Source organism: Epinephelus lanceolatus, chromosome 21, assembly GCF_041903045.1.
Source record: "Epinephelus lanceolatus isolate andai-2023 chromosome 21, ASM4190304v1, whole genome shotgun sequence".
Classification (NCBI taxonomy): domain Eukaryota; kingdom Metazoa; phylum Chordata; class Actinopteri; order Perciformes; family Serranidae; genus Epinephelus; species Epinephelus lanceolatus.
This window is the reverse complement of record NC_135754.1, coordinates 4,176,355-4,188,868: the sequence shown is the minus strand read 5'-3', so window position 1 is coordinate 4,188,868 and position 12,514 is coordinate 4,176,355. Positions and strand designations below refer to the sequence as shown.

The 12,514-nt window shown below is 41.5% G+C and overlaps 1 protein-coding gene across 1 annotated transcript in view; it reads right to left on the bottom strand.

Annotated features, from left to right (window-relative positions):
* Positions 1–1,393: 1,393 nt before the first annotated feature.
* rfng (RFNG O-fucosylpeptide 3-beta-N-acetylglucosaminyltransferase) overlaps positions 1,394–12,514 on the bottom strand; it is a 30,339-nt gene continuing 19,218 nt past the window's right edge. Inside the window, exons 7-9 of the mRNA XM_033611530.2 lie at positions 11,012–11,177; positions 10,663–10,748; positions 1,394–6,032 (exon numbers count right to left, since the gene is read on the bottom strand). Of these exons, the coding sequence (XP_033467421.1) occupies positions 5,957–6,032; positions 10,663–10,748; positions 11,012–11,177 (328 nt within the window). The 3' untranslated portion in view covers positions 1,394–5,956. The remainder of the gene's footprint in view (positions 6,033–10,662; positions 10,749–11,011; positions 11,178–12,514) is intronic.

Sequence of the window (12,514 nt, the reverse complement as noted above, 5' to 3'; positions counted from 1 at the left end):
TACTTTCTGTAAGTATTTCTTCTATTAAATTTATGTTCTTTACATGAAACAACATGTATAATATAAATGTAACTAACTTCATTCACGGCTGGGTCATGGATCATTGAATATTTTACTTTGGTTGCATATGGGGAGTGATTGGGAAATTAATTTCTTCAGTTTAAGATATTGTAGGAGGCTAGTTTAAGTATGCCTTGATCTTTATTTTAATAATTGCTTTGTTGTATTTATTTATTATTTTGTCAGGGTATCTTTTATATATAGGGACGGGGAAGGGACAGGACTAAATAAGCTTTCTGCTTCCCCCTGTTCCCTCTCGAACACATTATTTTGTTGTTTTTCTGAATGAAACTGTTTATTTGTGTTGTGCTTTTTCTGACATTTTGTTACTTTTAATTTTATGGCTATTTGTTGTTGTTGTTTGAGATAAAACCAAACAATAAAAGCTGGAGGTTTTGCCATGGCCCTCACAGTCCCCCGACCTAAACATCATTAAAAATCAGTAGCTAGACCTCCGAAGAGCAGTGCATGCAAGATGGCCCAAGAATCTCACAGAGCTAGAAGCCTTTTGCAGGAAGAATGGGTGAAAATCCTCCAAACAAGAATTGAAATACTCTTAGCTGGATACAAAAAGTATTTAGAAGCTGTGATACTTGTCAAAGAGGCTGCTGCTAAGTATTGACCATGCAGGGTGACCAAACTTTTGCTTCAGGTCCTTTTCATTTTTTGTTATTTTGAAACTGTAAAAGATTGAAATTAAAAAGTAATCCTGCTTAAAATATTGAAGAAATGTGTCATTATGCCTTTTGGAAATCAGGTCATCTTTTACTCGCTTAGCTATTCACAGTAAATGAAATTTTGACTTGTGCATGCCACTGTAAACCTAAGATACTAATAGGTGGTTTCCTTTGCTGCTCTGAATACAGAAACTCATCACAGCCCCCACCGTGACACACATGATAATCTCTGAATTACTCAGACCTTACAGACACACACAACTATGTATACACACACACACCCTTAGGTGTAGCCTTTTCTTCATCCACATCCACCCAGGCAGTGATATAGGAGCAGAGTCCCTTGGCGCTGAATCAGCTTAATTTAATCACACATGTATTTCAGTGTTTTGCTCAGTGAGCTCATCTGCTTGTCAAGCAGGATTTTAACTGCTTACAGAGAGGCGGCTCCCCAGAGGAGATGGGAAACACACTCCTATAAATCTGACAGCTATTTCATTCCTGTCATGAATGATGTCATTAACTTAGCAATAACCACAATACTGCTCAAGCAATGGTATGGATACATAGTATTCTGTTCAATGATCCCAAACAAAACAGATGCACATATCAACTCTGCAGTATGGTAGAAATTCAACAATGAACAGTGAAACAGATGACAATGCAGAATGGTTTTATTGTTATTGAAACAACACAATAATACATCAGCGGTAAGGGGTTCACAAAAACACTCACTCACTCTCTCACTCACTCTCTGCCACTGACCTGCAGTGGAACACATGCTCTGGATTTTGGATTCTTTGCTTGTGTGCAAAAAGGTAGATGAGTGTTTTACACAAGTACTGTTTACAGGCAGAAATACTGTTGCTGGTTGGTGTGAATGGAGTGGCTGGAGCCAAAGAACCTGTTTATCAAAGAAAAAGTGAGCAAACTGGGAAACCTGAAGTCTAAGGAAGGATCAGAGGTCTGGACATCTAAGTTTAAATGTTGTCTACAAGAACTTCTTTTTCCATTTTATCATGAGCATTTATAGTTTGGGGGGTCAGCACACTAACTGGCATACTTAGAAAACTATAGCATGGCTGTGGAAAGTAAGGCTTTTCTTCATTTCATTTTTAGCAAAAGCATCTTTACAGAACTTTTTTACTGGATTTGCTAGACACAACTCTGAGGCTGTACTTGGACAAATTGATGCTTGTGCTAAATGTGAACATGCTGATGTTTTGCAGGTATCTTTCCAATATTCAGCAGTGTTGTGAAAGGTGTACACAGGTATACAGGGTATATCCACCTCTTTTTCTGCCTGCTTAACATATACCTACCTTTCAGCCAAAAAGCCATTGGAATATATAGGAGACTATACCCACTTTGTCCTTGGTAACCACCCATCTACCTGGCAGTGCACCCACCTCAACAACTACCACTACGCCACTGTTCAGTATACCAGTTAAGAGCGCTATCATGCTAACGTTTGCTAAAAAATATCTGAGCACACAAGCCTACCAACTTGAAGGTCATATAGGTTGTGTTGAATGGCAATCGGGTCTTGCCGGTAAGTTTTCTGGAAACAAGAATATAACTAATCTTATTTTAGGTAATTTAATCTTCTGGTATTTATTAATTCACTTGTAATTTTATTTGAATATATCTGGTAGCTGGCATCCTAAATTATTTTAAAAGGACAGGTCACCCATAAACCAATAACACATATTTCTCCTATTGCCTGCAGTGCTATTTATAACTCTAGATAGTTTTGGTGTGACATCTCTACGGCTGATATCTCCAACACTGGGCAACTCACACCAAAACTATCTAGACTAATAAACAGTACTACAGGTCAGAAGAAAAATATGAATTTTTGATTTTGGGGTGAACTGGTCCTTTAAGAAATCCCATTAAATGAAATTCACTTAATGCACTGGTAGCCATATTTGCTTTTTTCAACAAAAAGAACGCTCATCTAAAAAACTTTTAACTTAAATTTGATAGGGCATTTTTTTGCAGTGTGAAACCTTATGAACCAAGGTAGTCAACAGAGAAATTTGTCCTGCTGGCAGCGCCAAACTAAAATTATTAGCAACACTCTTTGGGGGCAAATAATATCTGCACCAAATTTCAGTGCAATGTAGTTGAGTTATCTTCGGCTCCACTAACTCCAACAAACTCATATCTGCCTCTACAGTATCACTGCATTAAAGAAGCGTTACGTAGAACAAAGACTACAACCTATGCAAAGAAAGAATACATCATGAAGTTCACTCATATTTACACCAACACTGAAAAACGGAACTACAATCAGTAACCGACAGGAAGTAACAAGTTCAAAGTAGTGCAAAACCATAAAGATGGGCCAGTTAGAAATAGGCTAATACAAGGAAAAGGTATTTGGCTGAGAATCAGAGGGCATCACATCAATAACAACACATTGAAATAAATGTGTCCCCATGCAGCATTCAAACCTTCAAATCAAAAATCAGTTCAATTCATGTTTGAGACCAAAGAATTATGATAAATTCAACATATTTTAACCAGACTCTTAAAAGTACCTCAACAATCATTCATTGTGACCTTGGTTTTATATTGACTTTGGGGTAACATGTCAACAGTGACAGAATAGAGAGGTGACTTACAGTAAGAGTCAGTGGTTTGTGGGCCTTTTATTTAACGCTTAAACATCTATGCCCTAAGAAGCAGAGTAGGTCCTTCACATACCGTAGCATTTGTCTGAAGTGGTTCTCTGCTCAGTGCCACTGACATGCAGAATGGAGTTCCTGAACTATTTTTTTGTAGACGTTATAATTGGTTGAACCAAAGAGCCAGTAGACTTCAGAGCACCATTTAGCCATCTGCAAATATGAACATTTGGGAAGAAACTCTATTTGTGTGTTCCATTCATACTGGGGAGTCAGGATTTCTGAGTTCCCACTCAGAAATTTTAACTGGAACACCCCCTGAAGTCAGATTTCCAACTTAGAAAGTCGGAGGAACCTCACTAACTCTGACCTGAAAATCCCATATGGCTGCTCACTACATATTCAGTAGAGAAAGCTATAGTAATATACTGTTTATTAGCACTTCTGCCTTATTTGTGTCTTATTAACAGTCATACACACAGTACTGTCCAGCTTCTCTTGGTGGACCTGTTGCTACGCTGTTTGTATAATACAGTGTAGTGCGTTGTTGTCAACTGGCATTGCTTGAACTGGTACTGCTAACAACATCTTGGTTTTCAAACTTGTATTGGAACACAATCTACTTGGATGTGATGTCATTCCCAGCTCTGACCTCCACTTCCGAGGTAAATGGAACACAGCGTAAATTCAGTGACTTTTTTTATACTGGTAAACTTAAACCACAGGGAATGGGGCCAAATAGTCGGATATTTCCTTCACTGAACAAATGATAAAAACAGGAAGTAGGAAAGCTGGAAACTAGTAGAAATGTGGCACTCTAAATGCCTTTGCACACTGAGTCAGGTTTTTTTTTTTTATCCAGCCATCCATTAATTTTCATCTGCTTATCCAGGGCCGGGTTGCGGGGGCAGCAGGCCAAGCAAAGCACCCCAGACATCCTTCTCACCAGCGACACTTTGTAGCTCCTCCTGGGGGATCCCACGGACTTCCCAGGCCAGATGAGATATGTAATCCCTCCAGCATGTTCTGGGTCTGCCCCGGGGCCTCCAACCAGTAGGAAGAAGTGCCTGAACACCTATAACGGGAGGCAACCAGGACGCATCCTGATCAGATACCCAAACCACCTCAACTGACCCCTATCGATGCCAAGGTGCAGTGGCTCTACTCCGAGCTCCCTCTGGATGTCTGCTGGGTTTTATTGGATGCGGTTTTTTTTTAAAATCAGTCATTAAATTTTTTTTACATACTGAAACCTTGCTCATGTCTGCAGACTGACTGTTGAGAAAATTTGCAATACGAGACAAAATGAAAAGACACATTTGCTCTCTTGCATCTCTCTGATGGAGCTCCCTCCCTGACTGTCACCACTTTCTCTGTCTTGCATTTGGCACCACAGTTGCCTGAAGAGGCTGAGCTGTCCTCCCTCTCTGTCTCCACATTGTCTCTCTCTTTCTGTGCAGCCTTCATCCTTTATTACATTCTCCTCCTCATCATCATCATTCCCCTCAGTATTACTGTCTGACTTATTGAAAGCAACCTACCTGAGTTATGAAATGATACTGCACACCCTGTTCCTCTCTATTTTATTTAGTCTAAAGGCTTTTGACGGATGTGAAAAAAAGTAGAAAATCTAACCTGTTCTGAAAAGTTTAATGACAGATGAAAGTTTCATAGTTAGTGCGCGAACACGATTGAGACAACATAAGATTTAAATGTGCTACAATTTTGGACGAAAAAGCAAAAAAAGACGACTCAGTGTGCAAAAGCCTTAACTGTAAATATGCACTCTTAATTATTTTCATCAGCAAATTTGTTTTGACACAACACTGGTAGACTAGGTTACTAGCTTGGTGCGTTACTAGATAGGCACAACGGCTGTGCCCTGAGATAAACAGAGTTCAACTTTTGGAAGGTGGCAGCATGCACTGCATGTCATTTGACAAGGAACAACCAATCACAGCCAGCAGATATCATTCCCTTCTTCCATAAATATCAGTCTGTAGTAAATATGGAGCAGAAGTTAATTATTTAAGTGCAGGGCTATACAGAGCTTTACATCTGTCCCATGGACAATATTTTTGGCCTAATGCACACTTATAAAACAATGCCTGGAAGAAGATAAGCTCCCAGGATTTTTGGTAAGCTTAGCAACTTAGCTTAGCACTTAGAAACCTGCCTCCGTGCAGTTGGCACAGATTAAGCACAGGAGTAGCCCCCACTGCCCAACCTTGCATTCGCCAAGTGGTTAAAGACGCGGCATGTGTACGGCCCCTTACTCACTGTCATGCTGTTGTAGCCAGAAAAAAGTCGTCCTTTGGCTCCACCTTTTTAGATTGACCTGATGAATTTACATTTATATAAAATGTTGCCTATTGAAAGACTCTGCCTCTGAGGGTTGCACTACCACTAGCGCTGTGCATTAATGAAGTATGAGGTGAGACTGCTTTGGATAGAGACATCCACCAAATGATGTGTGACATGACATATTTTTCCAGCTTGATCGAAGGTTGATCCAAACATGGCAGGGTGAAGCAGTGGAATACATTTTTAGCAGGTATCAGTACTGCAGGATAAAAACAGTGGTTTTCAGTTTCTGTGGCGACGTTCCAGCTTTGGACACCAGTCAGTATCTGGATACAGAAGACAGTGGACTGTCTTAAACCTGCAGGATGGAAGAGAAGAGCATCACAGACATATTTACTTCTCTCACAAGGGCAAACTCCAAGAGTTCAGTGTTTCTCAGAGTACAAGCCTTAATAAAATAATCAAACAGCAATAGCTATTTTCAGTATGTCCCAATCAGGCTTTTGTCATCAATTCTGATGTGTCCTGACTTGACAAAAAAACCTATCTCCCTAACTTCTCTCCACTTGTGGCAAAACATGTGGATCCCTTTGATTACTTTTGGTCTTGGTCTGTTGTTCCTGCTTTGATCCATGTCGTTCAGCTCTAATGAAGCACTCTGTTAGTGCTATATTTTCATGTCAGTGCTCTGATTAATTAATGTAGTTTTTGATTTTGAAACACTAGCCTTGTGTAATACTGTTGCTACAGGCTGAATTGAGGAGTCACTGGACATAACAAATGTCTATTGCTATCAGTAACAGTGACCTGTAGGGCTGGGCAAATTCATATCTCTGTATTTAGAAGCTGAATGGCGATATGTGATATACATCTTGGTATTTTCTATGAAATGGACAACATGTCAGTCAAAGCCATATTTGAGATATCAATAGCACTTTTAACATGACTTTTAACAGACTGTGTTCAAAATAAAATGGAAGACAGGGATTTTATTCCCCTGAAAATATGCAGCCGCACAACATGTAAATAGAAAATGACATAAAACAAATAGCAAGGCTGTACGTTAACTTTTTGCACATAGCACTGGGGCTACAGAGATTTTAAGGTTTGCATTACAGGACACAAAACTATAAAATAAGTACACTGAACAAAAATATAAACGCAACACTTTTGTTTTTGCTCCCATTTTTCATGAGCTGAACTCAAAGATCTAAAAAATTTTCTAAACACACAAAAGACCATTTCCCTCAAATCCTCAAATATTATTAACAAATCTGTCTAAATCTGTGTTAGCGAGCACTTCTCCTTTGCTGAGATAATCCATCCCACCTTACAGGTGTGGCATATCAAGATGCTGATTAGACCATGTGTAACCACACCAGCCCAGGACCTCCACATCCAGCATGTTCACCTCCAAGATCGTCTGAGACCAGCCACCCGGAAAGCTGCTGCAACAATCGGTTTGCATAACCAAAGAATTTCTGCACAAACTGTCAGAAACCGTCTCAGGGAAGCTCATCTGCATGCTCGTCCTCCTCATCGGGGTCTCGACCTGACTGCAGTTCGTCGTCGTAACTGACTTGAGTGGGCAAATGCTCACATTCGATGGTGTCTGGCACGTTGGAGAGGTGTTCTCTTCACGGATGAATCCCGGTTTTCACTGTTCAGGGCAGATGGCAGACAGCATGTGTGGCGTCGTGTGGGTGAGCGGTTTGCTGATGTCAACGTTGTGGATCGAGTGGCCCATGGTGGCGGTGGGGTTATGGTATGGGCAGGTGTATGTTATGGACAATGAACACTGGTGAATTTTGAATGCACATAGATACCGTGAGGAGATCCTGAGGCCCATTGTTGTGCCATTCATCCATGACCATCACCTCATGTTGCAGCATGATAATGCACGGCCCCATGTTGCAAGGATCTGTACACAATTCCTGGAAGTGAAAAACATCCCAGTTCTTGCATGGCCAGCATACTCACCGGACATGTCACCCATTGAGCATGTTTGGGATGCTCTGGATTGGCGTATATGACAGCGTGTTCCAGTTCCTGCCAATATCCAGCAACTTCGCACACCCATTGAAGAGGGGTGGACCAACATTCCACAGGCCACAATCAACAACCTGATCAACTCTATGCGAAGGAGATGTGTTGCACTGAGTGAGGCAAATGGTGGTCACCCCAGATACTGACTGGTTTTCTGACCCCCCCCAGCCCCCCCAATAAAGCAAAACTGCACATTTCAGAGTGGCCTTTTATTGTGGCCAGCCTAAGGCACACCTGTGCAAATTCATGCTGTCTAATCAGCATCTTGATATGCCACACCTGTGAGGTGGGATGGATTATCTCGGCAAAGGAGAAGTGCTCACTAACACAGATTTAGACAGATTTGTGAACAATATTTGTGAGAAATGGTCTTTTGTGTGTATAGAAAATGTTTTAGATCTTTGAGTTCAGCTCATGAAAAATGGGAGCAAAAAAAAAGTGTTGCGTTTATATTTTTGTTCAGTGTATAAAGGTATCAAGTAGACCTGTCTGAAACAAAAATCTTTGTGGGGGCGTTAATAAGTCTTTTTCCATGTCCTTTTAAATGAATCTGCTGGAAAATGATTTTAATCTTTTATTTATTTACTTCTCCTGTTCTAGCTTCTCTGCACTGGCTCCCTGTAAAATCCAGAATTGAATTTAAAGTCCTTCTCCTAACTTATAAAGCTCTAAATGGTCAGGCTCCATCATATCTAAGAGAGCTCATAGTGCCCTATTATCCCACCAGAACACTGTGCACTGAGAATGCAGGGTTACTCATGGTCCCTAAAGTCTCCAGAAGTAGATCAGGAGCCAGAGCCTTCAGCTATCAAGCTCCTCTCCTGTGGAATCATCTTCCTGTCGCGGTCCGGGAGGCAGACACCGTCTCCACATTTAAGACTAGACTTAGGACTTTCCATTTTGATAAAGCTTATAGTTAGGGCTGGCTCAGGCTTGTTTTGGACCAGCCCCAAGTTAGGCTGACATAGGCCTAGTCTGCCGGGGGACCGCCCATAATACACCAAGCACCTTCTCTCCTTCTCTCGCTCTTTCTCCTTTTCTAACACTCATGTCCTGTTACTGCATCTCGCTAACTCGGCCGTACTGCATGTCACTAACTCGGCTTCTTCTCCAGAGCCTTTGTGCTCCACTGTCTCGCAGGTTAACTCATATCGCTGCTGTGCCTGGATAGTGTGACGTGGTTGTGCTGCTGCCGTGGTCCTGCCTGATGCCTCCTACTGCTGCTGTTATTATTAGTCATACGTCTACTTAGAGGGCTGCATTGGGATTGGGCCCCGCTGGGTCCCACGGGACCCAACCCAAATCTTGCGGGAGTGGGCGGTTTGAACTTTGCTGCGGGCGGGAACGGGCGGCTAAAAAAACACTGCAGGATCGGGATGTAGCCTATAGCGACAGGATGGAGTTAACAAATGATGTGGAAAAGAAGCTCAAACAAGGTCTGAAGGCGCACTGAGCCCTCTACTTCCCAGCGCTCTCTAAGCTAACGTGTTTCATCTTCAGTATCCCAGCATCCAGTGCGCCTACAGAGCAGGCCTTTAGTGTCTGTGGGCGCATCTTGGAAGAGAGACGCACGGGATTGGGACTGCAGTCGGTCAGCAACATTCTCTTCCTCCACAGCAATATTATGGCCAAGTAATTTATGTTATTTATTAGTGTTATTTGAGCCACTCACAGCCTACTCTCGTTGCTATTTGTTAATTACATAAAGAGGCGTGATGATGCCGGTGTTATTGAGCATAGGCTTTATCTTTATCTCATTAATGTTTCTTATTCAGGTCTCTCTTAGAAAAGAGACCTTAACCTCAATCACTGCGTGATAGAAAAATAAATAAAATACAGAGGAGGAGAATAGAATATGAAACAGCCTTTATTTCATTAAAAACTAAATGAAAACAACAAAATAGGAGCACTATTCCTGACCAGTGCGTCAAAAGACATGCAGGCCAGGGAAAAGAAACAAACAACCCCATGAATCTCTTTATTAATAGCTTATAAAATGACGTGTTTTCTCCTGCGGGACAAGAGAAGACACAAAATCAATGCATCTCTATTATTGTGCGGGACGACTGCACGTGTGCTAGTGCGGTAATTTCATCTCACATCTTGATTCTCAATTGTAACACTGGAATTTCTCAATTGTGGGATCAATAAAGGTGTATCTTATCTTATCTTTTCTTATTTTATTTAGTGTAGCTCGTGCAACATATAGGCAGATGTTGCACTGCAGACTAATTAACAAACAGACTGAACAGAGTAGCAGCACTCTGTCTCTCTTAGTGTTGCTTGTGACTTGTGACTGAGTGAGTGGGGTGGAGGTGTGTGGAGAGCGTGAGTGAGAAGAGATGCATAGTGGCATGGCTTTTTAAAAGAACAGTGTTATGTAACGCAACTTGACCCTATATCAATATAAATGGTACTGTGTAAATCTATATCTCGCTTGAAAATGTATCAACATATTGTACGTAGTAGTCGTTATATCGCCCAGCCCTAGTAGCCTGCATAAGAATCATTTAGGGGACATCTGTAATTTGTAGCTACAGAAAATAACCTAGATTACACTTAAGTTACTTGCTACTAAACTGTATTAACAGGCTGCATGACTTTTTGTCCTTCTATACTTAATTTATTCATTTCTTCATTTAAGGTTGGAAAAAACCTTCTCTTATATTTCTGGCAGATTAGACCCTTCACAGTGGACGGAACCACTTTACACAAGTCAAAGTTATATTGTTACTAAATACTTTGGGGCATTTACATACACATCTTATCAGATCACTTTAGCATCCAGTTCAGTTGGAATCTCTAATTAGAATGATTTCAATTGGTTTGGAGAAATATTGTCCATGTAACCGCAGCTGTATTTGTCTCAGTATAATGCTTTAACACTAGTCTGAAGTCTCAGACACACAGTATGTGATATTAAATGCTGAACAGAGCCTTACCTTGTGGGGTCCTCAGCCAGTGAAAAGCCTCCAACAATGCTGACCACATTTCTTCTGTTTTCAAAGCCTCCGAAGCTCAGAGTGACCTGTCACCAGAACAAACAAAAATATACACCGTTCAGCATCAGTGCAGAGTAGGTGATGAAAGGGGCACAGGAAAACACTAACAATACACATATTTTAGATGCTTATTGGATACATTGTTATATGAAAGTGCATGTAGCGAGTATTCAGTCTTTCAACATTATTCAGTGACAACAATTCATTAATGTAATGAACTGATTTCAATGGAAGGGATTACAGACCAACACTGACACACACACACACACACACACACACACACACTCACCTGCTCCAGCACAGTGTCAGTGGGCAGCTTCTGCAGGTTCTCCAGGTGAGAGTGGAAGACGTGTGTATGTGTTAGGGTCACCTCCAGCAGCGCTTCGATGATGTAGCCAATGGTGCAGTCGTCTGGTAGTCGGATCTTCTCCGCTGTGCTGATGAAATTCCCCAAACTGAAACCAGACGACAGAGGTTCAGCCTGCAAAGCCTGTCAAAGTGTGTTTTCACAGCACTTTCACAGCAGCTGTTGACAGCAGCCATCTCTCAAATCACTTTCCACTTGAGTGAGTTGACAATAATGACTTACATTTTTACACTGCTTATACTCAGTACATTCTAGTAACATTAGATGACATGGATTTATTGTGTTACTCTGACTAAAACTGAACATTTAAAATCCATGTAAACATGTTAGTCTGACTGAAATTGTACTAAATGGAATTTCTCAAAGTCGGACAAATACACCCAGATAATGTGATTGGGAGTCGAATTACTCCTGCATGTATACAGTCAGGTAGATCCAAACTGGCCTTGGCACTCTGCGCATGCTCCACAGTTTCCGCCCCAGGCTTTGACCCGGAAGTCAAATAGCATTCAATGTGTGACAGAAGAAAAACAACAACATGGTGAAATCTATATCCAGAGCTGTGCTTTTCTGGACGGACAAGGAGAGTTCATGCTAACCGTAGCTAACTTGTTTGTTGATTGGTCTGTGACGTAATTGGTCAACCAGAAAAAGGTCCACTACTTACGAGCTGAAAGGGGTCATATCGCCACCTATAACAGCAGAGTTGGACATACTTCGGTCCATAAATCGAGTCTCCTCCCTGCTTGTATATTGGGACAAGGAAAGTAGTCCAATTAAATGGGGATTTGAAATGTGAAATTATGACTACTTCAAACTGAATGTTTTTATAAATACACTATTTGTTCACTACACAACTGTAGCACAACTATATACACAACTATAGCCTAATCTAATGGCACAGTTTGCAGCCTGGCTGAGAGCACTTTATTTTTCTTGATTTTTTGAAAAAGAGCTCTAAGGCTCTGTCGCATGGCCCCCCCTTGACAGTGCCACTGGCTGTGCACATGTGAGTTGTTGACGGTGACAGCGTGTGTGTCGGCTTCATCGAGTGTACCAAGTGCAGCACGATGCTGGTATATGACAGCAAAAAGATGGGGACCTCGACACTTAAGAGGCACATGATGAAGGCTTGCCATAGAAAGAAAGACGAGAGTCAGCCTTCAATGTCCACTTTTGTATCCTAAAAAAATGTCGGGTTTAAACCAGGCTCGGGCTCGTAACTACAGTTAAGGGACAGGCCGGGCCGGGTTCGGACATAACATGCACGGGCTCAGGTGGGGTTGGGCTGGATTTTTTGGGCCCGATCTAAGCTCTACAGTTTATACACGGAGCTGACGTCCCTTCAGAAAGCTGTTAATGAGATGTTATTCGTGCAGACTGCTATCACAGCACTGGGGAATGCAGGAGAAACTTTAAGTGATG